The 27,362-nt window shown below is 42.2% G+C and overlaps 1 protein-coding gene and 1 non-coding gene across 10 annotated transcripts in view; one reads left to right on the top strand and one right to left on the bottom strand.

Annotated features, from left to right (window-relative positions):
- MAP2K5 (mitogen-activated protein kinase kinase 5) overlaps nucleotides 1–27,362 on the bottom strand; it is a 228,882-nt gene that overhangs the window by 7,865 nt on the left and 193,655 nt on the right. For 3 of the 9 annotated variants that reach the window (XM_074327515.2, XM_074327518.2, XM_074327520.2), the window contains one exon: nucleotides 27,054–27,141. The exons of the other annotated variants lie outside the window; for them this stretch is intronic. In XM_074327515.2, the coding sequence (XP_074183616.1) occupies nucleotides 27,054–27,141 (88 nt within the window). The remainder of the gene's footprint in view (nucleotides 1–27,053; nucleotides 27,142–27,362) is intronic. 9 annotated transcript variants of the gene reach the window in all.
- Nucleotides 11,114–11,220, top strand: LOC141570979 (U6 spliceosomal RNA). The gene has a single exon (XR_012495404.1). It is a non-coding gene; the product is annotated as a U6 spliceosomal RNA (small nuclear RNA).

Raw genomic sequence — 27,362 nt, 5'->3', positions numbered from 1 at the left:
GGAGGGCGGGAGCCTTGTCTCTGTGCAGCTAACGTGGAATCTGCCTGTCCACCTAGCCTGGCTTAATTGGCCAAACGCCATGGGCGCGGAGCTTTCCGAAGCATCTGTTCTGAGACTGCTTTCTCAGCCTCTGATTTCTAAAGCTTTTCTATGGCTGGAGGTGGGGGGATGTCCTTTCCAGCCCTTCAGAAAAGACATTCTGAGGTCTTTCAGAAGACCTCAGAAATGTTTTGCAGCTGTGACATGCCATTCCAATCAACCTTCCTGAGTTTATTCTTCACAATTGCTACAGAAATAGATGTTTCTCTCCAAATATTCAATTATTAGCAGCAAATTGCTTACCTTTAGCCGTCCTCGACTGTACACAGGCATCTAAGGGGGCCAAAGAGCTCTCCACCTTTCATCCGAGCAGATCTATGTGTTCCTACACAGAGTAGTTAGTCCGAAAACAGTCCATCAAGAGAACACGACGTGGGGGAGGCAGGTTAGCTCAGGTGGTTAGAGCGCCGTGCTCTTAACAACAAGGTTGTGGGTTTGATCCCCTCATGGGCCACTGTGAGCTGTGCCCTCCACGACTAGATTGAAACAACTACTTGACTTGGAGCTTACAACACACTTAAAATAAATAAAAAGTTGGAAAAAAAATAAAAAAGAGAACAGACGTTTCCAGAGGTCTCTGAGTCATTCTGGGGCCTGTGCTGACAGTGTGGTGCAGGGAAGGGACACGGGATCACTCCAGTGGGCCACAGTGAGGGGTGTAAACACACGGTGCCAGCACTCATGAGCTGGTGTCAGAGGGAGCTGAGCTGTGGGGCTGCCCTGGCAGGGCACTGAGATAGGATGGGGGGGGTGACAACAGGGGGGATGCCGGGGCCCCCAGGCAGTTTTGAGCTGGGCAGATGCCCCGAGGAGTCAAGATCAGAGGGCGCCAGAGAGACAATGAGGGCCTTGCTCCAACAATGCTGAGGACTCGTCTGAGAGGCTGAATCTGCAGCATGGTCTAAGCAGTGAATGTGGGGCTAGCTACAGGTGTCTCGGCAGCCGAGGTTTGTCTTTAGGGTGATGGCTGTGTGGTGGTAAGCTTTAAAGATGCAATGCTTGGAAGGATGCATTCTCTCCTGCCCTCTTTTGTCCTCACCCCTTGGGATTTGACGTTTGAGCTCTGAGACCTTGGCTGTGTGTGTGTGGATGTGCTCATGTGTGTGTGCGTATGTGGGCATGTGAGTGTACAGGAAGGAAGGAAAGAAATAATGAGAACAAGCACAGTTTCTGGTACATTGTGGGAGCGCAGGAAGTTTGTTGAACAAAACAGAATGGAGTGATTCTGACGGCATGAATGAAGAGATGATGAGAGACTAAGACAGCTTAAAAGCTCTCCCTCTACAAAGCTCTCACCATGCCAGATAAAAGGGAACATTTTAAAAAAGCACAGCTGAACTCATAGAAAAGATGGGAAATCTGCAGGTGCTAAAAATGAGGGAACTGAAAACCAGAATCATGAGCGTGTGGATGCAAGTGTTGTGGCTCTAAGAGGAGCTATTGATTCTAGGAAGGTAGGACCCGGGCAAGTGTGAAGAACTAAGAAGAAACAGGAGGCGAGGTCCATCTGGAGAGCTGACCCTGAGACCTTAAACAAAGCTGGGACTACAGAAGGGGTGAGCTAGAAAAAGCCCCCCATCAGCAAAGGGGACGAGAAGATGGATGCGAGGGGAGTTGCCCAAGAAACACGAAAACGAAGCGGAGCCTATGTAACTCTATGTTCTGAGAACCCCAGGCTATAAACTAGCATAACCTGGATTTTGACCTAGTGGTGCTCTGGAGCGTCTCTCAGAAACATACAGAAAGCCATTCCGGGAGATACTTCTGACGATCAAGAATTTCCACAGGAATAAGCCCCACTCAGTATGAGCTTACAGTAAAAACTCCAAAACATGCGAGGAAACAATTCACCATGGACAAGAGTCAGCAGGCCCAATACACAGGAGGATCAGAGTTCTCAGAACTGAGATAATAGAAAAATAATTGGAAAGAAAATGTAAAAAAATGTACATCTGGAAAGATTAAAGACAAAGGAAGAAAGTGAAACACTAAGAACAAGATATTATGAAAAAGAGAACAGGGACTTGAAAAATAATCAAATGTAACACAGAAATAAAACACATAGTCACTGGAAAAAACCAAAGAAACTCTTTGTGACGAGCCAGGCAACAGACTGGATACAGCTGAGGAGAGAGTCAGTAAGCTAGAAGAATGCGCTGAGAAAATTGCCCAGAGCACAGTACAGAGGGAAAAAAATATTTTTTAAATGTTAAAGAGGAAGGCCCAGAGGAAAGACTAGAAGAGACTATATACACAGTGGGTGAGGGGCAATATCCAGAGAGATAATATCTGGAATTTCTGAGAACCAGTGAAAAATGGGAATTTTCAGATTCAAAAATCACAACTGCCCCTTGGCTGGTACGATAGCAGGAGCTGCCAACTAGTGTGGGAGCCCTACTTCCTGCCTTCTCTTACCTGACTGGGACATAGCGTGCTGTCTTATTTAAGCTGCTGTTTCTTTTCTGTCATATGCAGTTGAAGCTAATTCTACCTAATATAAAGGTAAGAGATTGAGCCTAAGACTGAGTACTGTTTGGGAGGAGGGTATATTTAGTGATTAACCTTAGACATTGCTAAATTAAGTTAAAAATTTAGGGATAATCAGTAGGCAACTAGAAATAGAATATAATTTATAAACCAATGGAAAGAAAAAAAGGGAAGAAAAAAATTAATCTAGCAGAGTGGAGGAAGGAGAATAAAAGTCAAGAGTACAATAAAGTACAAAATGGATAGTAGAAAAAATATCCCAGTGTTATCAATAAGCAATAAATATAAATGATTAAACTAATCAAAGAAAGTCTGAGATAAAATTAAAAACACTAACAACAAAATGCAGAGATTTGTTTAAAACAAAAGAACACAGAAATGATGAAAACAAAGGGACAGTAAAACACAGCATAGGTATATTAATATCAGACAAAAGTAAAATTTAAAGCACAATACATTAGAAATAAAGAGAGTCACCACATAAGGATAAAAGAAACACTTTGAAATAAAGTGTTTATTAAATAAATATATTTATTTATTAAGTAAATATTTATTTATTAAATAAATGTATTTATTTATTAAGTAAATATATTTATTTATTAAGTAAATAAATATTAAATAAATATAATATTTTGACACAGGCAGCTAACATCACCACCTTAAAGCAAACACTGGCAGAACTGCAAGGGACAAAAGACAATACATTTCAGCACAGTTCTCTTAGTAACTGATAGATCGAGCAGGTAGAAAATAGAAGGCCACAAAGTATTTGACTAACACAATTAACAAGGTTGATCTACAGGATGTAATTAGGACACTGCATTCAACAATTACAGGACACACAATCCTTTCATCAAGCAGAGGGGGTAAAAAGGCCATGTAGTAAAGGAGTCTCAACAAATAACAAAGATCTGATATTATACCAACCACATTCTCTGACCACGGTGCATGAAAAGTAGACACCAACCACAAGATAACAAAAACCTCTGAGTATTTGCAAATAAAAAATACTTCTAAATAATTCATGGGTCAAAAAAGGAACCCTCACTGAAATTGGAAATTACTTAGAACCAAATGATAATGAAAATATTACATGTAAGCATTTGTGAGATGCAGCTAAAGTAACACTTAGAAGGCAATTTATAGCTTTATATAGATTATTAGGGGAAAAGGATGGAAATTTTATGAGCTAAGTGTCCAATTCAATAAATTATAAACAGAACAAAAAGTAATTCTAAAGAAAACATAAGACAGCAAGTAATAACATGAAGGAATTAAATAGTAAGATTTTTACTGATATATCCCCTCATGCAAGGGAAGTAAGAGAAAAAATAAACATGTGGGATTATATCAAACTAAAAAGTTTTTTCACAGCAAAGGAAACCATCAATAAAACAAAAAGGGATCCTACCGAATGGGAAAAAATATTTGCCAATGATATATCTGATAAGGGGTTAATATCACAAATTTATAAAAAACTCACTCAACTCAACTCCAAAAAAACAAACAACCCAATTAAAAAACGGGCAGAGGACATGAAGACACATTTTTCTAAAAAGGAGATACAGATGGCGAACAGACATATGAAAAAATGCTCAAACTCACTAATCATTAGAGAAACGCAAATAAAAACCACAATGAGATACCATCTCACCCCAGTCAAAACGGCTATCATATATAAATCAACAAACAACAAGTGCTGGCGCGGATGTGGAGAAAAGGCAATGCTTGTGCACTGTTGGTGGGATTGCAGATTGGTGCAGCCACTATGGAAAACAGTATGGAGGTATCTCAAAAATCTGAAAATGGAACTACCTTATGATCCAGCAATTCTACTCCTAGGTATCTATCCGGAGAAATCCAAAACCTAATTCAAAAAACTTTATGCACCCCTATGTTTATTGCAGCACTATACACAATAGCCAAGACATGGAAACAACCGAAATGCCCTTTGGTAGATGACTGGATTAAGAAACTGTGATACATTTATACAATGGAGTATTACACAGCCATAAAGAAGAAAAGAAATCTTACCATTTGCAATAACATGGATGGACCTAGAGAACATTATGTTAAGTGAAATAAGTCAGACAGAGAAAGACAAATACCATATGATCTCATTTATATGTGGAATCTAAAGAAAAGAATAAGTGAATGAACTAATAAAAAAAATAGGAAGATATCAAAGAGGTGATCAATTCAATAAAATGCTGGCTCTTTAAAAGGTTAGTCAAGTAGATTAACCTCTGACAAAATTGGTAAAGAGAAGACACAAGCAAACATCATCAGGAATGAAAAAAGAATACATAACCACAAATCCTTAAAAATAATACGGACATACCACGTGAATGATATGAAGCCAACATGTCTGAAAATTGCAGAGTGATGACTCAGCAGCAGAGAGAGAGATGGAGGGAACAGTGGCAAGTGTGGTAATGGTGGTGACTGGGGGTGCCAACAAGCATTGACCAAGTCACAGGTTGCCAGCTCTGGTGTCACACGTTTAACCTTTGCAAGTACTTCATATCCATCGTTTCACCTTAGTTCAAGAAGCATCCAATTAAAATTAATCTTAGTATCAGCTTTTCTAGTTTCTGAATAAGGAGAAACAGCCATTCACACAAAGACCGGAGCGAAAGTGGAAATTTTTTGTTGCTATCAAATTAACAAAAAACAGATAAAAATTACTAAAGACACTAGACATCAAAATTTTGGCCAATTAACTTTAACTGAAGTGCCATCTTTTTTTACTGTTTTGAGCTATGGTGCTCCATTATATGCGACTCATTCAATTCAATGGAATGGATACTGTTGGGGTGAATGCTGGGGAGCCCAAGAGGCTGGCTGGGGCCGCCCTTTTGGAAAATTTGAATTAAAAGCATAACCAAGGCCAAAGCTATGAGGCCTAATCTATAAAATACAGGATTGAATATTACCAGTTACTCTCGAGTTTCTGTTATCAGCAACCAACGTTTTCCACTTGAAACTATCTCCTCCTTTTTCTTTTTAAAGGAAATCCACAAATAGGAAGCAAACCATTTGAAAATTCTGATCATTTAATGTCCTAGCAGCAAATAAAAATCATCAATAGAACCCACTCTTAGCCATGAGCAATATTTTCTAAAACAAAACACAAAGAACCTGTGGTACTTAACTATTCTGTTATTGATTTACTGTGGTTTGCAAGGTAATGTTGAAGAAAATTAAATGTACGGGAGCCTGAAATGCGTTTTCGGTGGCGGTGAGCAGCATGGCTGTGTTTGCTGAGGCGCTGATGCTGGCCGTGCACACCATGAATCACTAAGGGCGCGCATTTCACCTGGTTACAAAGAAGCTGGCTGCCTTATGAAACCAAAGTCTGTTTCCACTGTGAAAAAGGACAGTTATTCAGTTACGAGCTTGCTTCTTCTGGCAGTCATGCTCTGGTTTACAAGGAGACTTTGATTCAATCAAACTCAATATGGATGGATTCAGAAGCTTCTACGTGCCTGGCTGGTTTTTAGAGCCTAAGGATTTCCCTTGGCACGTCCATGGCTTATTTGGTACTCTCAGAAAATAACAAAACTTCAACAATTTGAAGTCTACCCTAATTACAGATTCAAGAGCAAAATGGTCCTATTGTTGCAAACTTGGACATTTATATGCAACATCATCAAGCCGTATATTTCCTATTTAGTGACACAGCCTGTTTTCAAAACTAGGGGCACTTTACATATCAACAGGTCACTATAATTTGATGCCTTTCTCTGACACTAAAAATCTGGAAGTTAAACTAAAGCGTGCATACTTTTCCTTTTCGCTAGTCTCTCAGGCCTTTATTCAAGCCAATTTTCTGGTATTTTAGACTTCATGCTGACAAGCTTAGTATCTGGTTTCCCAATATAAAGCGTGAAAGACAGTCAAATGGAAGAAGAAGAAGAAGAAGGAGAAGGGAGGGAGGGCTGTTGGAGAAATAAGGACAGGAGTAGGAAGTGGCACCTACTAGCAACGTTACACACAACAAACCAGCTCGGGCTCCAGCAGTCAGGGACAACAGCCCTACACATTCGTATCAGGAGATAGTGTCATAATGACGAGCTAGACATGGTTTTAAAATCCTGACACACATAATCTGTTGAAGAGGACAGAGGAGTGTATATAAGAAGACACCTGTAATCTTTCAAGTTTTAAAAAGAATAAACTTCAGTTATCTGAATAATTTCCTTATATGGAGCAGCTCGCTCACCGATGGCGCTTGCTGCTGAGTTTTAGGGTGCCGGTATTACATGTGGTGACGGGTCTCACCCCTCCACCCCCAGCTGCCCTCTTGCAGAGTGTGATGTCACAGGGCAGACAAGCCTTCAGACACTGAATCCAGGAAAGACATATGGGGCCACTTACGGCCCAAGTTTACCTTGGTTCCTTTGCAGAGTTTGATTACTTCTAAGATTTACGGTCAAAGTGGAGGGAAAAAAGAAATTCTTCACAGAGCAGATTTACACCCTCATCTTTTTTTTTCTTTTTTCTTTTTTTTAAAAATAACATTAGGGATGACATCCTATGACAGAATCTTGGAATGACTGTAGGGCAACTGGAAACTCAGTGGGAAGTTTCATATTTTGGGGTTTGGAGCATTTTGTACATGCAAAGGTCAGATAAGAAAGGACCACGGAAATGAGCCGGGGAGATGGTCAGAGAGTGAGTGTCAGCTGGTTTAATTTTCTGTGTCAACTCTGAAAATTAGATAAACAATGACAAACCAGGCTTTTTAAATGAACTTGTCACTTCTGGTTTTCTTGACACAGGGTAACATTTTTCAAGTTCTGGTAGCCCTAAAGACAGATTTAACCCCTGAGAGGTTTACCTAAGTGTTCTGAAGTCCCCACATTTGAAAACAAAAGACAGTCCAACACTATAACCCTTAAAAGACAAATGAATTATCCTTGAAACTTACTTTTCTCCTAACAATTAAGGGGACTTTGCCTAGAACGGAAAGGTCTAGACTTCTGCAGGACAATCTCAGCAACTTTTGATTTTTTTCTTTCCATCATCTTCTTGGCTCCCCAGACCAACTCAACCCTTCAACATGGTTCCTTGATTTTTCAACCACTGTTCTCACCAATATTGCCCATCTGGGGCAGGTACTGTTCTCCTCACACCAACTCAGGTGAGCACAGACTCTATGGTTATGTGGATGGAGGATGTAACTGCCCTGACTTTTATATGCTTTGTGCTATTGTAAGTCTACTTTTTGGCCAAGACATGCTCCCTGGTGGTGAGAAGAACAGGTCAAACTTTTAATACTTGCCCTTATTGGCTTTGCTATAAGCACGCATATTTAAAGATAACACCGTTTGACTATGTTGATTTAGAGAGAGAAATACATATATTTATAGATACCAGCATTTGAGTAGGGTTTTTCATTCCACAAAGTGCTTTCAAGGTCATTATCTCATTCAAGTGTCACTATCACCCCAAGAAGTAGCTGGCTAGCATTCCAGTTATTATCTCCAATTTGTGGGTTTGAAAACTATGTTCGGAGAAGTTAAGTGATTTGGCTAAGGTAGAGTTGGGATTTAAACTGGACATCAGCTCCAAAGTCTGTGTCTCTTGTTAGAACACGGTAGTAACAGCAATAAAACGGCTGACAGTTGTGAGCCCCAATCCTGTGCTAGGTACTAACTAGGTGTTTTCATTTACATTGTTTCATACGATCGCCTGCCCTGTCGGAAGCAGACAGCAGCCTTTTTATAAACAAGGACACTGAGCTCCGAGGCGGTCAGGATGGTGCTGCAGGCTGAAGTCTCAGGGCCGGCCTGAGCCCAGGTTCTTGGACCTCACCTTGTCACTCACTCCCCCTGGGAGAAGCAACCCCCCACCTGAGACAGCACAGTGCCACGGTCTGCTCTGGATGAAAGTACAGAAGAGGTGATTTAAAGCCCTAGGATCCCAGTCTTTGCCTCATCCCTAAAATTCTGATGCCTTTTTCCTTTTTAGTGTAGAAGAGTCTCCTTCTTCCAAGTCCCAACCTTCAAAATCAGCTCTGCTGCCAGCAAACCTTTGAGAAGAAAACCGCCTGATTAAACCACTCACAGGAAGGGACTAAGGAGCACATTGGGCTATGAGCATCCGAAGAGAAGATGCTTGCTCGCGTCTATAGCTCTGATCTCTTAGGTAATCCAAGTTCTTGGTGTGAGGGCCTCCTAGGAGCCTGTGCATTTCCTTCTCCACGGTGCGGCCTTTCCCCCGCTTCTGAGAACTGCGTCTTCTGTATAATCAGGACAGCAGCACCAACCTCACAGGAAGGCGGTGCGTGAGAAATTCCTGGCACAGAGGCGATCGTGGAATCACTTCTGTAGTCATGGCTATCAATGGCTCAAACTTGGCAGTACTTACACTCCTTTTCTAAGGATGTATTTTTTTTATAATACCTAATGCATGTTCAGTGCCAAGTGTGGAAGACACTGGATCAGCTCTTGGGCAGCTGCACATCGTGTGGGTGCTGGGCAGGAGAGAATTAGGGGCCTTTCTCTGCATGTATTAAGGACCCTCACCACTCATTGCGCAGCCCCTCCCCTAAGCCTCAGGCCTAAAGACCAACTCACTTCCCCATTTGAAACAAGAATGAGCAGTATTCCCTGGGTTCAGAATTCCGTGTAACTAAAACACAAAATAGAAAAAAGGCATCCCAACTGTTGCACTCTTGCACAGCCTATAGACAAGACGGCAGTGCCCTCAGACAGCATTTCAAATACAGTTTATTAGTGTGTGATATGAAAAGGGTATTTTTATTGCATGATATAATGCAATGGGACCTTGGGCGCTCTGTGGAAAGACCTCACACTCAGAAGTGTAATGAACCCGTAGTCCCAAAAACATTATACTGTACATTAACCTATCATTAATGGCACATTAGGGCTAGGGGCATTGCACGCTTGCTGGTCAGGGCTCCATCAGGACAGTGTTGAGAAAACCACACAGTCTTCCCAGGCTTAAAACAAATAGAGAAAATAAATATTCCTGATGTCTACAGGCAGCTTTAAAGGAAGTTCAATCCCAGCTCTGCCTTGCAATTTCCAAGCCTGTTTTTTTAAGAAGAGGAAGACACGCAACTGAACAAAAGAAGAAAATGGCCCTCTTGCAGTTTACCCCCAGCTATTGGCTATGCAACCTCAATGCTGGCTTGGCAAAATCATGGGCAGACGAGTACCTTTGATAGATTAAAAGCCACCTAAAGGACAGTTGGCCTGGACCACAGGCTACAGAGGTAGAAAGGGACTCGGTGATTGTGCATCTACCTCCCTCACTTTCTAAACAGGGAAATCCAGGCTCAAAAAGATGAAGGAAGAGGCAAGCTGTCTCACGGAAAAATAGGCAAGTACATGAAAAAATTACAAATGGTCAATAAACATATGAAAAAAAGCGTTCAACTTCATACTTAATAAAAGAATGCAAATTAAAACAGCAACTAGATAACATTTGCCACTGATCTGATTGGTAAAGATTAAAATCTGATAACGTAGTATCAGAAGAGGTGAGGGGAAACGGCATCCTTGCACCCAGTACATAAAGCTGGATATAGATGGAGATGGTCCCTGTCTTAACAGCAAAAACCTGGAAATGGTCAAAACGTTCTATATGACAGGGTCCTGGTTAATAAATATGGCATGTCCTAAGTGAAATAAGTCAGACAGAAAAAGTCAACCGTATGACTTCACTCCTACGTGGGATATACAACTGAAGGCAATAAAAGAACAAGACAAACAAATGAGAAACAAAAAATAGACACAGACAACAATTTAGTGGTTACCAGAGGGTAAGGGGGTGGGAGGATGGTAGATGAGGGTAAAGGGGGTCAAATACATGGTGATGGAAGGAGAACTGACTCTGGGTGGTGAACACACAATGTGCTTTATAGATGACGTTATTACAGAATTGTACACCTGAAACTTATGTAGTTTTGCTGACCACTGTCATCCGAATACATTTAAATAAATAAGTAAATAAGGCCTATCCATATTACGCAGTACCATGTAGCCCTTAAAAAGAATGAGGTAGACTTTTATATGATGTGGAAAGACTTCAAAGATATATTAAGTGAAAAAAGAATAGAAAAAGGTAAAGAAAATAACATTAAAAGTTCTAGAAGGACAAACTGCTGTGAAGTCTTAACTCTGGAGCTGGGGGCCCTGGGGGAGGACGGAAGCGGAGTAACTTCTTATGGTACATCCTTCTGTACCATTTAAATTTTTAACCATAATTTAAAAACTAGTTTTAGAAAATAAATGATGAGGCAAAAACAGAAAAATAGAAACAGAAACCGTAAATTGGACACAATGAAGTGGGAACCTAAGTTTCAAGGGGCAAAATCATTTGTTCAAGGTCAGCCTCCTCCCTATTTACCTTCAGTAATGAAACGAGTATTTGTGAAATAGAGAAACTCTTTCCAAGTTCTGAGGCCGTTCACACTGACCTTGCTGAGGACAGCCTGCCTAACAGGGCAGTGATGGAGGATGTGGGGAGAAGGCAAGACTCAGAAGGCTGCAGAGTGCTCGCTTCGGCAGCACATAGACTAAAACTGGAATGATACAGAGCAGATTAGCACGGCCCCTGCGCAAGGATAACACACAAATTCATGAAGCGTTCCGTATTTTTATTTGTCAGTGATACATCTGATAAGGGGTTAATATCCAAAATTTATAAAAAACTCATTCAACTCAACACCAAAAAACAGACAACCCAACTAAAAATTGGGCAGAGGACATGAAGAGACATTTTTCTAAAGAGGCAGATGGCAAACAGACACGCACAGCTGGTGGGATTGCAGATTGGTGCAGCCACCATGGAAATCAGTATGGAGGTATTTCAAAAAACTGGAAATGGAACTACTTTATGACCCAGCAATTCCACTTTTAGGAATCTATCCAGAGAAATCCAAAACACTAATTCAAAAAAATTTATGCACCCGTGTTTATTGTAGTGCTATTTATAATAGCCAAGACATGGAAACAACCGAAATGCCTATTGGTAGATGACTGGATTAAGAAACTGTGGTACATTTATACAATGGACTATCACGCAGCCATAAAGAAGAATGAAATCTTACCATTTACAACGATATGGATGGACCTAGAGAACATTATGCTAAGTGAAATAAATCAGACGGAGAAAGACAAATATGATCTCACTTATATGTGGAATCTAAAGAATACAATAAATGAACAAACTAATCAGAAACAATCTCAGATATAGAGGAAAAACTGAGGGTTGCTAGATGGGAGGGGGGTTGGGGATGAAGGAGAAGGTGAGGGGATTAGAAAACATGATCGGTAACCACAAGATTGCCATGGGGATATGAAAGACAATTTGGGGAATATAATCAATAATGTTGTAAACATTTTATAGGGTATCTGATGGACACTTGTCTTATTAGGGAGACCAATTCATGGACGGTGTAGATGCCTGACCACTGCACTGTACACCTGAAGCTGAAGCTGAATAATAATGAATGTCACCTATGATTTTATATACATACAGTCACAGAATAATTTATATATATAGACACAGGATGTGGAGTACAGCATAAGGAATAGAGTCAGTGTAACTATAACAGCTATATACGATGTCAGAGGGGTAGCAGATTGGGGGAGGAGGGTTATCACTCTGTGAGGGGTATAAATGCCTAACTATTACATTGTTTTGTTACACCTGAAACTAATACAGAAAAAAGTAAATTAAAACAAAAAAGGCTGCTGACAGTAGCTGAGGTCGAATCCAATTTCTGGAACTATCTCCATACCCCAAAAGGGGAGGGGACCTAAGGATCCCAGGCTATACCCTGCTCAAGTAAATAATGCTTGGCAACCAGGGCTCAAACACACAAAGGGAAGTATTTCTCTAATTAAAAATAAATCAACTTCAAAGGAGACCCAGTTGCAGCGCTATGGAGAGGACTGCCTCACACCAGCAGTCACAAGGTGCGAGTGGGGGCTGGGAAGCGTCCCTGCAGCCGCACAACTAAGGCCTGTCTGTACCAAGTCTCTAGTCACCCAGAAAGTTTGCTCTGCTTTCTCATTCCTCTATTCTTCCCAATAAAAGAGTCTCATGATTTTCGGGTAACAGACTTTGTAGTGACATTTTAAAATGCTAGAGTTTATTTGTCCTAGGGTCTGCCAGCACACACTGTAATTAAAATGTTGATTAGTAAACAGTTTAAATATATGACAGACAATGCAGTTAAAACCTACAGTTAGGTCAATATGTGATTTAGATTTGCCATTTAAAAAATCTCATTTAAATTTTGCATACATTAATCACTACCACACTTCAAGGTTCTGATATCCACCTGACTACAATATTAAAATAAAACTTGCTGCCCCAGGGAAATCCTACTTATTCTTAATTGTTTCGAGGCTTTGATGGGCTTTTAATCTAAGATTAATTTATGCAATTTTAAATAACTCTTCTTATGATTAATAAGCTTGAAAATTAAAAGGAGTCTAAAGCAATTATAATGAGCATTTGGTCATAACCTCATTAGAAGAAGGAGTGAAGGGTACAGCTCTGGAATTCTTACAAGACTACAATTTAAGGTTACTTTTAGAGAAGTCAAACATAGTTCCTGAAATTGCAAAGGCAGGTTAGGAAAGGTCAGTGTTAAAATGACGGCTAGCTAGATTAGCATACTAATGATTTTCCCTGATAGTGACAGAAAGGACACAGAAAAGAAGATGCAGAAAGAAAGACAAATGACATGCAGCCAAGAAGCTACAGGCTCTGAACTCAGTTTCCTATCCTTTTGGCTAAAGTCCTTCACGGAATGTGAGAAAGAGCCAGAGGGCTAGAACATCCGTACACAGAAATCAGTTCCAGCCAGAGCCTGGTGCATGGAGGGCAGGCAGAAGGCAGTCCTGTGTCCCCTCTGCCTACAGTGGTGGAGCCCCCACTAGCCACTGCCCTGCTGAAGGAACAGCATCCACAGCCGCACTCCTCCCGGGTGTGCAAAACCCTTCCCAATCCTGGATCTCTGGCCCACCCAGCTAAATTTACCCCCTTCATTTCCAGAGGTCTTCTTTCCTCACTGTCCCATTTCCTTTGGTATCGACTTGTGCTTTCTTCTTCCCAGAACACCTTCCCTCTTGTTACAAACAGTGGTGAGGATAATAATAATGGTTACCATTTATTGAGCACTTATTTATGCAAGATACCATGCTAAGCAGGTAACATACTTTTATCTTATTTAAACTACCTGCTTTGTGAGACCCTATTTTTATAGGAAAGCAATCTGAGCATGAGAGAGGGTCAGTGACATGTTTGAAGATGAGTAGCTAGTAAAGAAGGGGTGGAGGGATGCAAGGAGCTGGCTCTGCTGAGCCATCACTTTCTAATTCGGGTATTCAGACAAATTCTGACAATCCCACATGCCCAGCTGGAGCCGAGCTGCCTCCCTGCCCTGCCTCCCTGCCCGCTAAGTCCCTCAGCCTCTCTCCCGTGAGCTCTCACACAATGCAAGTCAACAGCATCCAGCCCATCCTGCCTTCTGTGAATGTCTCCCATGGGCTTGTCTAGTTTGCTCCTTCAGGACCTAGATGTTTCTTATATTCCTTTGAACCCACCACAGTACCTCACAGACGCCGTGGACAACAAATACCTGCCAATGAACTGTTTCACAATAATTCCCTCCAACAAGATGCTTATTACATGTTACCGGTAACAGAGGACACAAAAAGTTAAGGCTTTCTAATGACTGGGGAGGTCCATCCACTCCTAAAAAATTACCAATTCCTTGGACACTAGCTGCAAATATCCAACAGGCAACATATACTTTATTCTAAGTCATATTAAGCTCCACTAAACACATCCATCTTCCAAGAAGTTACTACGTAGTCAGAAATGCCTAGGAACATTAGACAGATGAGAAAATCATGACCCAAAGAGGCAGAATGATTTAGTGCTCCACGTGTCTAGCACTTCGTAGTTTACAAACACACTTTCATTAACTCTATATTATTTAAAAAAAAACTATTCAAGGTTGGTATCACTACCCCCATTTTACAGATGAACTTGAGGCTCAGATAAGCCCAGTAACTGTTGAATACCCAGTTACTTAAGTCAGAGGCTGTACTTGGAATCATGTCTTCTGATACCCAGATCAAGGCTCTCTCTGGTTTACCATGTTGCTTCTTGTCTCACGACAGATTCATTTTCAAGTTACAGAGCCCATCTTCGGCCTCTCCAGACTTCACATACAGAGGACAGGGAATAGGTCCTGCCAGTTGCCTGGACCCAAGCCTTTCCCTTCTCCCATCCTGGTTACAGGAAGGAGCAAGGTCACGGCTCCACGCGGTGCTCCTGCTCTTCCCAGTGCTCGAATGCTTGTGCTGGCATGGATACCTGGGGGCTGTCTTTCCAGCCTGTCTCCCTTCTGCCTTCCTGATGCACCCTCATCTCTGTCTGGCTCCCTGTTCTGTGTGACCTGACTATTTAGTTCACGTGTCTCTTAAGGCACACACCAGTTTGGCTTCTATTTCACTTAGTTATTTTTTACCCGTTTTATTGACATATAATTGATACATAGCGTGGTATGAGTTTTAGGTGCACAGCATAACGATGTGACTTATATATGTACTGTGAAATGATTACCAGAGTAAGTGTAGTAACATCCATCATCTTACATTATATCAGTGTAAGAAGGAAAAAAAAAGTTTGTTTCCTTGTGACGAGAACTCAGGATTTACTCTCAAATTTCAAATATACCATACAGCAGTGTTAACGATAGCCATCGTGCATGCACATCACATCCCTAGTACTTATTTATCTTGCAACTGAAAGTTTGTACCTTTTGACCACCTTCATCCAATTCCCTTCATCGAATCCCCCCTCTAGTAACCATGAATCTTTTCTTTTCTTTTCTTTTTTTTAAATAGATTACATACCTAAGTGAGATTACACAGAATCTGTCTTTCTCTGACTCACTTTACTTAGCATAATGCCCTCAAGGTCCATCCATGTTCTCATTAATGGCAGGATCTCCTCCTTCTCCTCCTCCCCCTTCTTCTTCTTCTCCTCCCGTTTTTTTTCTGGCTGTTGGATAATATATTCCATTGTGTGTATGTGTATTACAACTTCTTTACTCATTCACCCACTGATGGACACTTAGGTTGGTTCCCTATCTTGGCTACTGGGAATAATGATGTTACGAACGTGGGAGTGCAGCTGCCTCTTCAACGGTGTTTTCATTTCCTTTGGATATATTCCCAGAAGTGGAGTTGCTGGGTCACATGGTAGTTCTAGTTTACATTTTTTAAGGAACCTCCATACTATTTTCTTCAGTGGTTGCACCAATTTATGATTCCACCAGCAGTGCACGAGGGTTCCCTTTTCTCCACATCCTCACCAACACTTGTTATTTGTTGATTTATTGGTGACAGGCATTCTGGCAGGTGTGAGGTGATGTCTCACTGTGGTTTTGATTTGCATTTCTCTGATGGTGAGTGATACTGAGCACCTTTTCTTGTACCTGTTCGCCATTCGTATGTCTTCTTTGGGAAAATGTCTATTCAGGTCTTTGCCCATTTTTCAATTAGATAGTTTTTTAGCTATTGAATTGTATGACTTCTTTATATATTTTGAATATTTACCCCTTATCAGATATAAGCTTTGCAAATATATTTTTCCATTCCATTGGTTGTCTTTCATTTAGTTCTTTTTGATCATCTAGTCAAAAAAGATTATTAGCTACTTGGTGCCTTATATCACGCCAGCTGCAGGGAATTCCGTCATATAAAAGTTTTACTTCCTCACCACACTGTAAGGTCTTGGAGGACAAGATGAGTGTCTGATCAAACTCTGTATTCCCTATAGCTGTGCAACTCAAGTAGTTGGTCTGGGAGCTCCTTGCTACCTGTTTGCAATGAGATAAGCAGCTGTGACACAATGTACATCAGCACACAGCTTCCTTCATTAAGAAAGTTTTGTGACAAAAAAGCCATCCAAATTAAACAGAATGCTTGAGACATGCTTGATTTATATTCTGGCATAAACTCCTTACACTGTGTTCAAGAAACAGTTCAGATACTACAGCTAGTCTATGGTCCATATTTGCAATATATTGTGCACATAGAATGTGCTCGGTAAAGTCTGCTGAGTTAAAAGAAGTTTCTCTCAAATGCAAGGAATGATATATCTCTTGGAAGTTACTCATTTCTACAACCATGATGGTAGGGCTGGAAAGGAGAAGACGTCTGTGGCCAGATAAATGGCAGAACTACAGCACCTTCAGTTTTTGCTGCAAGTTGACAAAACCAAAACAAAGTAATAAATAACACCGATTCTCACAGCTTCCCCTCAGATAACCAACTAACACACCAGGTGCAAACTGCTAGTGATTACTTTCTCTTCCTGTTTGGTTTGTTTGCACTGAGGACCAAAAGGAGTGAGTTAAGCAATCATCCCAGAGGGGCATCTTGGCTTCACAAGCACAAACCACTGAAATCCTACACGTTTCTTTGTGGGGTATCTGTATTCAATTTTATTTTTGATTGCAAGAACTAGTTTGACTTAACTGAAATTCTCACAACCACAATAACAATCCCCTGCCCACTATGCATCAATAGAGGGAGCTTTGATGTACTGCAGAATGGTCTTATGTTCTTCCGGGCTGTATGACTCCAGGCAAGTTAATTAACCTCTCTGAGCCCCAGTTTAACATACCAATAAAATGGGAATAAGAAAAGTCCTTATAGTGATTGTGTGAAGATCAAATGAGATAACTATTTGAAAGAACCCTATAAACTCATGTGTTTAAAATATATTGTTTAGATTTCTCTCTCTACAATAAATCTATTTTTTTTTAAAGGTTAAAGAACAGAAACCCTTCTGAATTTAGTATCTGCAGCTCCAAGTTGCATGCAATTGTGACTCTCAGTTTCCTTCAAGTAAGTTCAGAGAAAAGAAGTTATAGTATGGATTTTGGCAAGTGTGCATATTGGAGGGTCTGGTATTTCTCCTTATGATCCAAGCTGTGTTTCATATTGTGCAGAAAGTAGTATACTCACATAAATACCCAAATATCCTGTGAGGCCTGGCTCCCTTCACAAAGTCTCTCGAGAAAACTCTGGCTGGAAGGAATCTTGCCTTCCCCAGAATCATTTTATCTGTTAAATTCATAATATTTCAATTCAATAACTATTTATTGAGCATTCTACTTGGGACTGGGAACTGGGCTGGATGCTAAGGCTACAAAGATAAGTAAGACATGAGTTCGTCCTCTAGGAACTTGTGCTCTTATTTATTTATGGACTGTTACCGGATATGCAAACAAGCCACTGCCACAAAGCGTGAAAAGTGTACTAATAGAGGTACTTGCCAGGAAGAATGAGGACATACAACAGGAAAACATCAACTCTACTGAAGTGCACCTGGGAAAGCATCACAGAGGCTGTGCCAGTTGGGTTTTGGAGGCTGAGTAGGAGTTCACTTGGATGTGAGGAAAGGGCATTCTTAGCTGAGGAAACAGCATGAGCAAAAATATGGCCATGTGAGAATGCCTCACACATCTGGGGACTGTTAGGATGGGACAGCACTGGGTACGTGTAATGGAGTGCCAGGAGGTGAGTGGGGGCAGGTGAAACAGGCAGGAGCAGTTGAGGGAGGGTGTTTGGCGAGTCCCACATTATATCCTGTGCTTGGCTGTTTGTATCCCCGCCTTCCTTGCTAGCCTGTAGGCTGGTAGAGGTCAGGACTCAGGGCTGACACTGCTTCCCTGGCATCAGGCACGAGGCTCTGCACAGAGCTCCACCAATACAAATGCGGACTGCACACGGAAATGCTCAGAGCATGTGCTCTCCTATCTCACAGCAGTAGAAAAGGCTGAAATACTAACCTGCACCAGACGTGCTGGGGCTTATAATTCAGCCAGGCCCCTAAAAGCGAGCCTTACACTTTCCTGTGGTACTTAACCCACTTTCCAGATGACGTGGCACTGCTGCCTGCACACGAGAGCTGGAAAGGGGGCCATTTTCCAAGGCAGGAAGGAGAATGTGCCCAGCCAAAACTCTGCTGACCTCCCTGACGGGAGGAAAATCTTGTTTTGGAGAAAGTACTTTCCAGCCTCAGGCCCTGCATACACCAGCATTTCATGGTGGCGGAGTGGCTTTCCCCAGAGTTAGAGCGAGAGTATTCCAGAGGCAAAGCTGTGGCTTAAAAAAAAAAAAAAAAAAGAAAGTCATGTTTAATTTAAAAATTAGAAACTGGAGCAGGCTGTGAGCACAGGGGTTGATTGAAACAAAATTTAAATTCCTGTCAAGCCCATTTAAACACGGGGGCCCTTCATAGACAATTAGCTGCTCCCTGTGAATGCTGAATAAACTCAGGCCTGGTCACTGCGAGAAGAGAGACGCCTACTGTGAGGCACTGAAAAAAAATTAACTAAAATCAGGCTGTATGAAATATTTAGCCTTCCAGTATATCACAGGGGCTTGAAAGTGTAAACAAGACAAAAATCGATTCCTTGGTGCCCTCAAATCAATCCCCCAAAATGGTTAGGGCATCTGTTTCTGCTAAATTTTGTTTACATCGGCAGATTTGCCTTAATTGCAGTTGTTTATCTCTCATTGTCCCTGGGGCCCTAATCTCCCGATTACTAATATTTAACACTCATTTCACATCTAAAGCTACTTCTAATCCTCAACAGGTTTTGGGGGCTCTTAAAATTATTGAAACCACGGGGGGAGGCGGGAGACACAGCCTCTTTGTAAAAGGAACATTTTCTTATCTACTACCAGCTGGGCCCAATCATCACCAGGGATGGTGACAACAAAGGTGCTGAAAGGCTCTTCCACAATGACTGCTGCTCCACTGGGGATGCAGAGGATGAAAAAGAGCTTTGATGGAAAAATCTGAACAAGAGGCTAAAGCAGTCCAGCCAAATAAAGTTACTGTCATAATCAAATGCTGTCAATCACCATGAAAATCCAATTAAAAATGTTTCAGCACAGCCCTCTTAAGTGGAAAAATGTACCCTATTTATACAAATTTTTGTCAAGTCCACACCAATCCCACAATTAGAAAGTCCTGCTATTAATTGAATCCCCCTCCCCCCAAGTTTAAAGAAAGAGATGCAGGCCATTCAGAAGGTTTTTGAGGGAGCTGAGACACCCATAGGCTATTGGTATACAATTAAGAGTTAATCTGGTTACATTTGAAAATTCAATTTTTATTTGTGTCAAGGGAACCTTTGCACGAATAAACGAATGGTACCTATTCTCCTACTTTAGAATCAGTGACCATTTATATTAAGAAAACAGAGAAACGGTAAACCAGGATACTGGAAAGAACTAGTCCACGCTCCGGCAAATGTCTCTCGGTAGACCACGGTCTAATGTTTAATTCTAATCTTGAAAATTAAATAGAGGACAGAAGGCCCAAATGTTTCTACTGCTTTTCTGCAGTTTCCAAATGGCCAAGAGAACCTCAAATTACCTTCAGGCAGATTTGCGCCCCACCAAATAACTGTGTATCTACAAAAGGCCTCACGGAAACCACAAGACTTGAGATTCCCCAAAGGTCTCTCTCAAAACTGCTACAAATTAAAAAGTAAACAACCCATTAAACAAATCCAGCTGGTTACAACTGTAAATAGGAGGCTTCTAAGATTTTCCCAACCCTTGAAATTCCTGGTTAGGCTCATTAATTATTGATAAGAATTGCATCTAGTTATTGGAGTGTACTCACAGGAAAGCCAGTTTGCTGCCTTCAACAGCAATTCCCAAGTCAGAGACCAGGCTTCAAGATCCTTTTCTGTTCCTCCCACAAACGGCTAAATGTCTGTGGTCTTTTTCAGTCTAATCCATCGTTCTGGAGAGCTGGGGACGGGTGGCATCATCTGATATGCTGTTAGACACAAAGGCCTTGGGGTCCCCTGCCATCCGTCTAACCAGGCTGGCCAGGTAGTCTCCTCTAGGTCTTGGCTCTCTAATGACCTCCTGATTTTGGAATTAACTGTCGCAGGTGATTCTCCAGCGGTCAGCATGCAAGCCAAAGACCACAGGTACTGAGGAGCAGTACCTGCTCAACACCTTCTTGCTCCTCCCACACTTCCATGGTGGGACGGCTGACCCCGTTCCACCTGTTCTGATTGGTCAGGCCCATGCGGTACTGGTTGATAAATGTTTTGAATATTATCCCTGCAAACGTTATAAAATCTTAGAAATTCCTTTATTTTGGCACCAAGTTATTTTACCCAGATGAAAGGGTAAAATAAAACACAAAAACCTGGGGCCACGTGTTCTAGCATGGTCAGCCTAACTTACACTGGTCACAATGTCCAGGGGCCGCTTCTACTTTGGTCAGTTTCCTCAACTTTACTCTGTGAGTTCCTGGAAGACATGGCACATGTCTTATTTGTCCTTATCTGTTCAATGTCTAGTATGGTATTTTTCTGAAATGGATTAGAGAGTGGCACATGCAAAGAGTAATTAATAGTGATTTCCCTTCTTTCAATTACATCAGAGACATCACCCGAATGACAGCAGCAGAGGACCAAGTTAGGCACTGAGTTATAAGATCATGATTCACTTTGAAAGAACTTACAATCTAGTTGGAGAAACAAGGCATTAACCAGGGTGTGACCCTCATCAGAGAGCCATCCCTTATGTCCTCCTGGAGAGCTTTAAAAAATAAAAAAGTAGCTTCTCACTTATCCAAATGTCAGAGATTCCTCATCTGGGTTGAGATTCAGTCTTTTTTGTTTTCCTTTTTTCAACCCACTCAGATGATTCTGATGCGTTGCCGGGGTTAGGAACAACTGTACTCCAAGAACCCACTTGTAAATATAAGACGAATATGCAATTTATGTAGTTACGTGCAGTTCCAAGTGAGAGACAATAAATTCTGAAGGGCTTCAGAGATGGAGCAAGAGCTGTGATGGGGAGGAGTGGGGCAGAGCTGCTGGAGGAGGTTGGATGGGAGAGGAGGGCATCCTAGGCTGAGGCCATGAGCCAAATAACAGAAACTGCCGATGAGCTGAGTGTCGTCAAATGAGGAACTAATGTACAACATACTCCAAAACCCAGCTTTAGCCCCCTCTGAATGGGGATAAAACTGAAGAGCAACCTGATCAATCCACTCTACTGTATTCAAGATAACCAAACTACTCCTGCAGTCAAGGACACACAGCCTCATTGTGCCATGACACACAATGCTGGGAAGATGACAGTCTGCCCAGTAAAACAAGAAAGAAAAATTGCAGGCAAGAATTCAAAAAACCGCGATCTTAAACAGGCAAATCATCACCATATTAAGGGATCCAACTTGACTGATGGCGGAAAAAAGTTATCCTTAACTGGGAAATTAAAACTGTCAGATCACCATGATCAAGGAATGACAGATTTTATCTATCTGTATCTCTCTTGCTATGTGCATGTATATAAAAACACACACACATTTATCTGCTCAAGTCTCGTGAAAAGATTAAGCAGTCACATCTATGGAACAACAAAGCTTGTTTTCTGGAGTTGTAACCTCTCTGTTCTTGTTGAAGTGCTAACGTGTCATCAAAAATTCAAATTAAAGCTGTCTGATTTAGTGCGATCTTAAGCGTCCAGACAGTGATTCTGCTGTTGTAATTATGTGCAATTAAAAAGGTAAAATCAGCTTCTTATTAGTGGATTCCTATTTATAAGCAGACACAAACAGATGATTTTAATGGCCTTCAGAACTTGAAAATAACAAAAAAAAAACCATTAAGTGGTGTCAAATGGACCCTACGTGAAGCCCCCAGACGTCTGTGATGCCTTTTGTGCTTGAAGGAAATATTGAGCTGAAGTTACAATCCCAGCCAGTGTCTCCCCCTGCAATTTCTGGGTGCCGCAGCTAATGAGCTGATTTGCACCTCTAAATGAACAACCAAAAGCAAACATGATGTCTTTAAGAGTGGGTGACCAGACACACGAGTCTGGCCCTCACGGTGTATTTTAAAACATGCTCTATATGACACAGGCAATAGCTCAATGTAGTCAATGACAACCAAGTTCAAAATTGCTTATTAAACCATCATTAGTATCTTACAAAACTTAGATTGCAAGCATAGAGGCCCAGCCGAGGAAACGTGCCCACCCTCATATTTGTACCTAGGACACACCTAGGCCCTGGGTCAAAACAAACCAAAACTCATCTTTGCTCCACTTAGTATAATAGAATGTGGTGATAATGTTGAACTTGATCTGAGCTCTGGGCTCCCAGAAAGCAGTGACAGGTTAAAAAATCTCCCCACTCTTTTGTTAACCACAAGGACCAGCCACCCTGCCCTCCCAGAAATAAGACTCTTTTCCTTCCTTTCTTATGACTTCCGTGAGACTGGCTAATGACTTCCTTGTTTACCTGTCTCCATAACCTTGGCTCTGTCCCTCTTCTTTATTAATGAGACATTCTTCATTAATAAACATTCTACCTATTGCAACAGCCTGAATAAAATAATTTCCTGAATTGTCCAGCGCATCCTGTCTTTCCCAGTGGTCAAAAGATTTGAGTCTAGTAATGGTGAACGAGGCCACTTGGTGTAAACCCAAAAGTCACTGGAATTTGAGTGGAGAAACAAAAATCTCACGTGGTTGATGTCTGCAGTTTTTAAAAGGGACCATGCAGATGCGCAGTTTATCACATACCTTGCTTGACTGAGAGAACCAACCAAACTATCTGAAAATGTGATTACAATCAGGTTTGGATAAGCAGAAAAGCGACCAGTGACAACGTCATTTAGAAGAGTTAAACAAGTCAACATCTCTTTGCAAGTAATTAAATGTTTAGACAGATTTTTCTGGAGCAGTTTGGTGTTTATAAGCCCCCAAATGATACCACCTCTTCTACATACACAAAGTCTTCTCTGAGAAATGAGATGCCTTCAAGTTTGCAGCTGCTGGGATTTAGAAGGGAAAAAATCTAAAAGCACTGTCTTGATTATAACTGACACCCCGCCCCCAAAACCCACACCTGCTTCACGTATTTTCAGTCCCACTGTTTACTTGCTTTCTAAGCAAAATGTCAAATTTCAATTGCAAACTGCACTCTGTGTTTCTTCTTAGGAGCCTGAATCGAAAACCAAACTTGAGGAAATGCTAAACGAGGATGCCCTGCTCTGGAATGTACAAGAAAATGCACAAAATAACAGGCATTATTAGAACCTAAGGAGAAAACCCATGTTTTTAAACAATTACCAAAGCAGTATAGTAATAGCATAAAGACAATTTCTGCGCCAGCTTGTTTCTCTGAAATTCTCTCTGCCACTGAACAGCTAGAACAGATAATAACTATTAGTAAATCAAACTCCTCTGCAATATCCAGCTGTGCCTCACGCATTTACATACAGATAGAATGGGTATATGTTTTTAATATGTATGTGATACGTACTTTTACCACAGCCGAAGTGTATGCTCCAAAGGCGGAGAATGGGAATCCGATCAGCATGAGATAATAAAGTGGCCGAGATAAAGTATTAGCCAGCGATTGATCTCAAACCGGGTGCTGCTTCTCCTGACCTGATTACTTACTATGCATAGATTCCATTAAATAGAGCTTAGACATGGAAAGCTTCTGGAAATACTCTAAATGCATAGAAGGATCTACAGCACTTTGAAACCAAATTGTAACTGCAGAGATGTCCACAGCCCACACCCTGGGGCTGGAGTCATGGTCCACAGTCAGGATGGGCTGCGAGGTTAAAGGGCTGCCTGACAGCTGGTGGGAAGCCTTCCCCTGCCCTCCCCCACACCAAGCCAGCACCCTGGGAGAGAACGCCTGCCTGCCATGCCTCCCTCCAGAGCTTTGCATTTGGTCCTGGCCTCACAGCTCTAACTAACAGAACGGGAAGGTGGGGAGGGAGCTTAGCAATCATTCAGCGTCATGGTCCCCTCTGAAAAACTGATGACAGCCATGAATCCCTCTTTGCAGAAAAAAGTGCAAATCCCCACATGCATTCATGACCTGGGGTGTAATTTCAGGGGTTCTAACATGCTGCCTGAAGTCCCAGACCCTAGGTCAAGGGCTGCTGATCTAGTCCATCCCCTTTGTTCTGCAGATGAAGACAGAAGTGGGGAGCGAACAGTGAAGGCTTTCCCTGAGTCACAGCCTGACCGTAGTAAAGGAAGATTAATTCTGGAGAAGGAATTCTCTGTGGTTTACACGAGCAAACTGTCTATATAATAAGGTTTCTCACTATATACCTTTTATTTCTAAATATTTAAACATATCATTTGAATAGCAAACCCAGACGTGAACCCCTCTCTACCTCCATGCTCCCATCTCAGGTTGTCTCTGTCTCTGAGTTTAGGGGTCGGTCTGATTTTTATGTTTTTGCTTCCCTCAATCTGATTATTGACATTTTGGGAAAATTTCTCTCCCACCTTTGCATGATTATCCTCCCCTCTTGTTATGGCATCACCAATCCTTTTGTTTTTTTTTTCCCTTGACGTAAGCTGTGACATCTTGCTTGGGTGTGTGAAGCATGGTGAACAGTCTGTCTGCCACCTCCACACTTTCCACAGCCTGGAAACTTTTTCTAAATTTGGTGGACTCAGGTCACAGAGCTGGGACAGAACTGACATAGGTCTGTCCTGCGATATACATCAGGGTGATTTAAAAGTACCCACTATGGGGCTGGCCCGGTGGCTCAGGCGGTTAGAGCTCCATGCTCCTAACTCCAAAGGCTGCCAGTTCGATTCCCACATGGGCCAGTGGGCTCTCAACCACAAGGTTGCCAGTTCGATTCCTCGAGTCCCGCAAGGGATGGTGGGCGGCGCCCCCTGCAACTAAGATTGAACACAGCACCTTGAGCTGAGCTGCCGCTGAGCTCCCAGATGGCTCAGTTGGTGGGAGCGCGTCCTCTCAACCACAAGGTTGCCGGTTCGACTCCCGCAAGGGATGGGGGGCTGCGCCCCCTGCAACTAGCAACTAGCAACGGCAACTGGACCTGGAACTGACCGGCGCCCTCCACAACTAAGACTGAAAGGACAACAACTTGACTTAGAAAAAAGGCCTGGAAGTACACACTGTTCCCCAATAAAGTCCTGTTCCCCTTCCCCAATAAAATTAAAAAAAAAAAAAAAAGTAGCCACTTTTTTTTTTTCATAATGGAGTCATCACAGGAGCAGAAAGAGGGTGTGTAGGGGTTCTTATCTGGTTGTGTCTGCATGCGGTTGTGTCTGCATGCTACAGGCTCTCAGCTGATTGCATGGCTGGTTTTCCTTTGTTGGGTTTAAAACTGACTCCTGATTCGTGCAACAGCTGTTAGAGAAGTGAATAAAAGTCAGCTCTTTCCAAGGAGGAAGGACTTTCCTATACTTGAATGGGAGTCCACTTGAAAAAAAGGGTATGTGTAGGTGTGTGTTGCTTCTGTTGTCAGGTCAAAGTTTCCAGGCCTGGACAGTAGGGTTCCTTCTATTAAGTGGAATTTCTGATAGACTGCCCAGCTGGTGGGGAATATGTTGCCGACTGGAATTCCACCTTTATGGCCATTGTTGAAGGGATTTCTGTTCTAGCAGGCACCAGAGGTTTCACACTGGGGCCCATACACACTCCTGCTGTGCCCAGCCTGTTTCCTTTGCCTGGAATGTCCCCTTAAAGCTCTCCATTAAAATTCAACCCACCCTGCAAAAGCCCTTTCCAAATGCTCTTTTCTCCATGTAGCTTTTCCCCATTTCCCCAGACAGATCCCACAGCACTCTGCTGTTGTTTACACCGTCACTGTATTCCAGTTACTTGCAGACTTGCCATATCCCTTGCAAGACTATGCATGTGGCGTACTCCTTACATCTTCTGCTGAGTCTAGCACAGGACTTTGCACGTAATGGTCTATAAATATCTGCTGAATTCAACTGTTTACCTGGTTCTGAAATCCCCCAAGACGATATGGATGCTGACGATGAAACTTCTGAGTGAACTCTTTAGGGCGCTTAATGGCTACGGCCAGAAACGTGCACCAGCTCACGTGGGCCCTGGCCTCCCCAAAATGGGAGCATTGAGGGAATTTCTTGGTCCAACTTTAAAATACTTCCACTCAGAACACAAAAGCCGAAAACCATCTTAGGAACAACCACAGAGTGTAGACAGAATTAAACAGCTAACAACTGAGTTCAAGGGTCTAAACTTGAGTTGTACATTTCATCTTTAAGACTTGGGTATTCTGGATATAAGGTGACCGCAACAAATAAAAAGACAAAAACCACTTGCGTGCCCCCCATGTCCATGGCCCACCCCTCCTTGCAGTCTGATTTACTTAGGCTGGGACTTGCTGAGGTCACTGGCGGTCAGGGACACACTGGAGTTCATTTAAGAGCTTCCTGATGCTGAATCTGTAACTCTTAGTATTACCTCTGCTTTTCTCCCCGATTTAGAAAATGCAAGCCCACAGGGAAACCTCAACAATCCTGCAGGCCTCACAGCTGATGCAGCCCAAGTTGTGCAGACCATGTGGGTACCCTGCTGGCTGGAGTTACCTCGCTTGGGAGATAAACCGCTCTTTTTGTGAAAGGCCCCCACCCACAGTGGGCTCTCCAGTTCACGCATTCCAGAGGATGGTCTCAGCTTCCAGATGGGAGCAGCACCAAATAGGTTGTAGGCAGAGAGGGAAAAGGAAAAATTAAAGCCATTCATATGCTAGAAGGAATCAAGAACTGGCTCCTTAAGACTGGGTCCCTAGGACGTGACTCAGGTCCTCAGACCGCGGACAATCCACTTCCTTTCCCATCTCTTCTTGGGCCCCAGATTCTGGCCAAAGGCAGGCAGAGCTCAACCCCTTGACCAGA

The sequence above is a fragment of the Rhinolophus sinicus genome, chromosome 3 (genome assembly GCF_057876585.1).
Source record: "Rhinolophus sinicus isolate RSI-liver-muscle chromosome 3, RSI-T2T, whole genome shotgun sequence".
NCBI classification, from domain to species: domain Eukaryota; kingdom Metazoa; phylum Chordata; class Mammalia; order Chiroptera; family Rhinolophidae; genus Rhinolophus; species Rhinolophus sinicus.
This window is presented reverse-complemented; position numbering and strand designations above follow the sequence as displayed.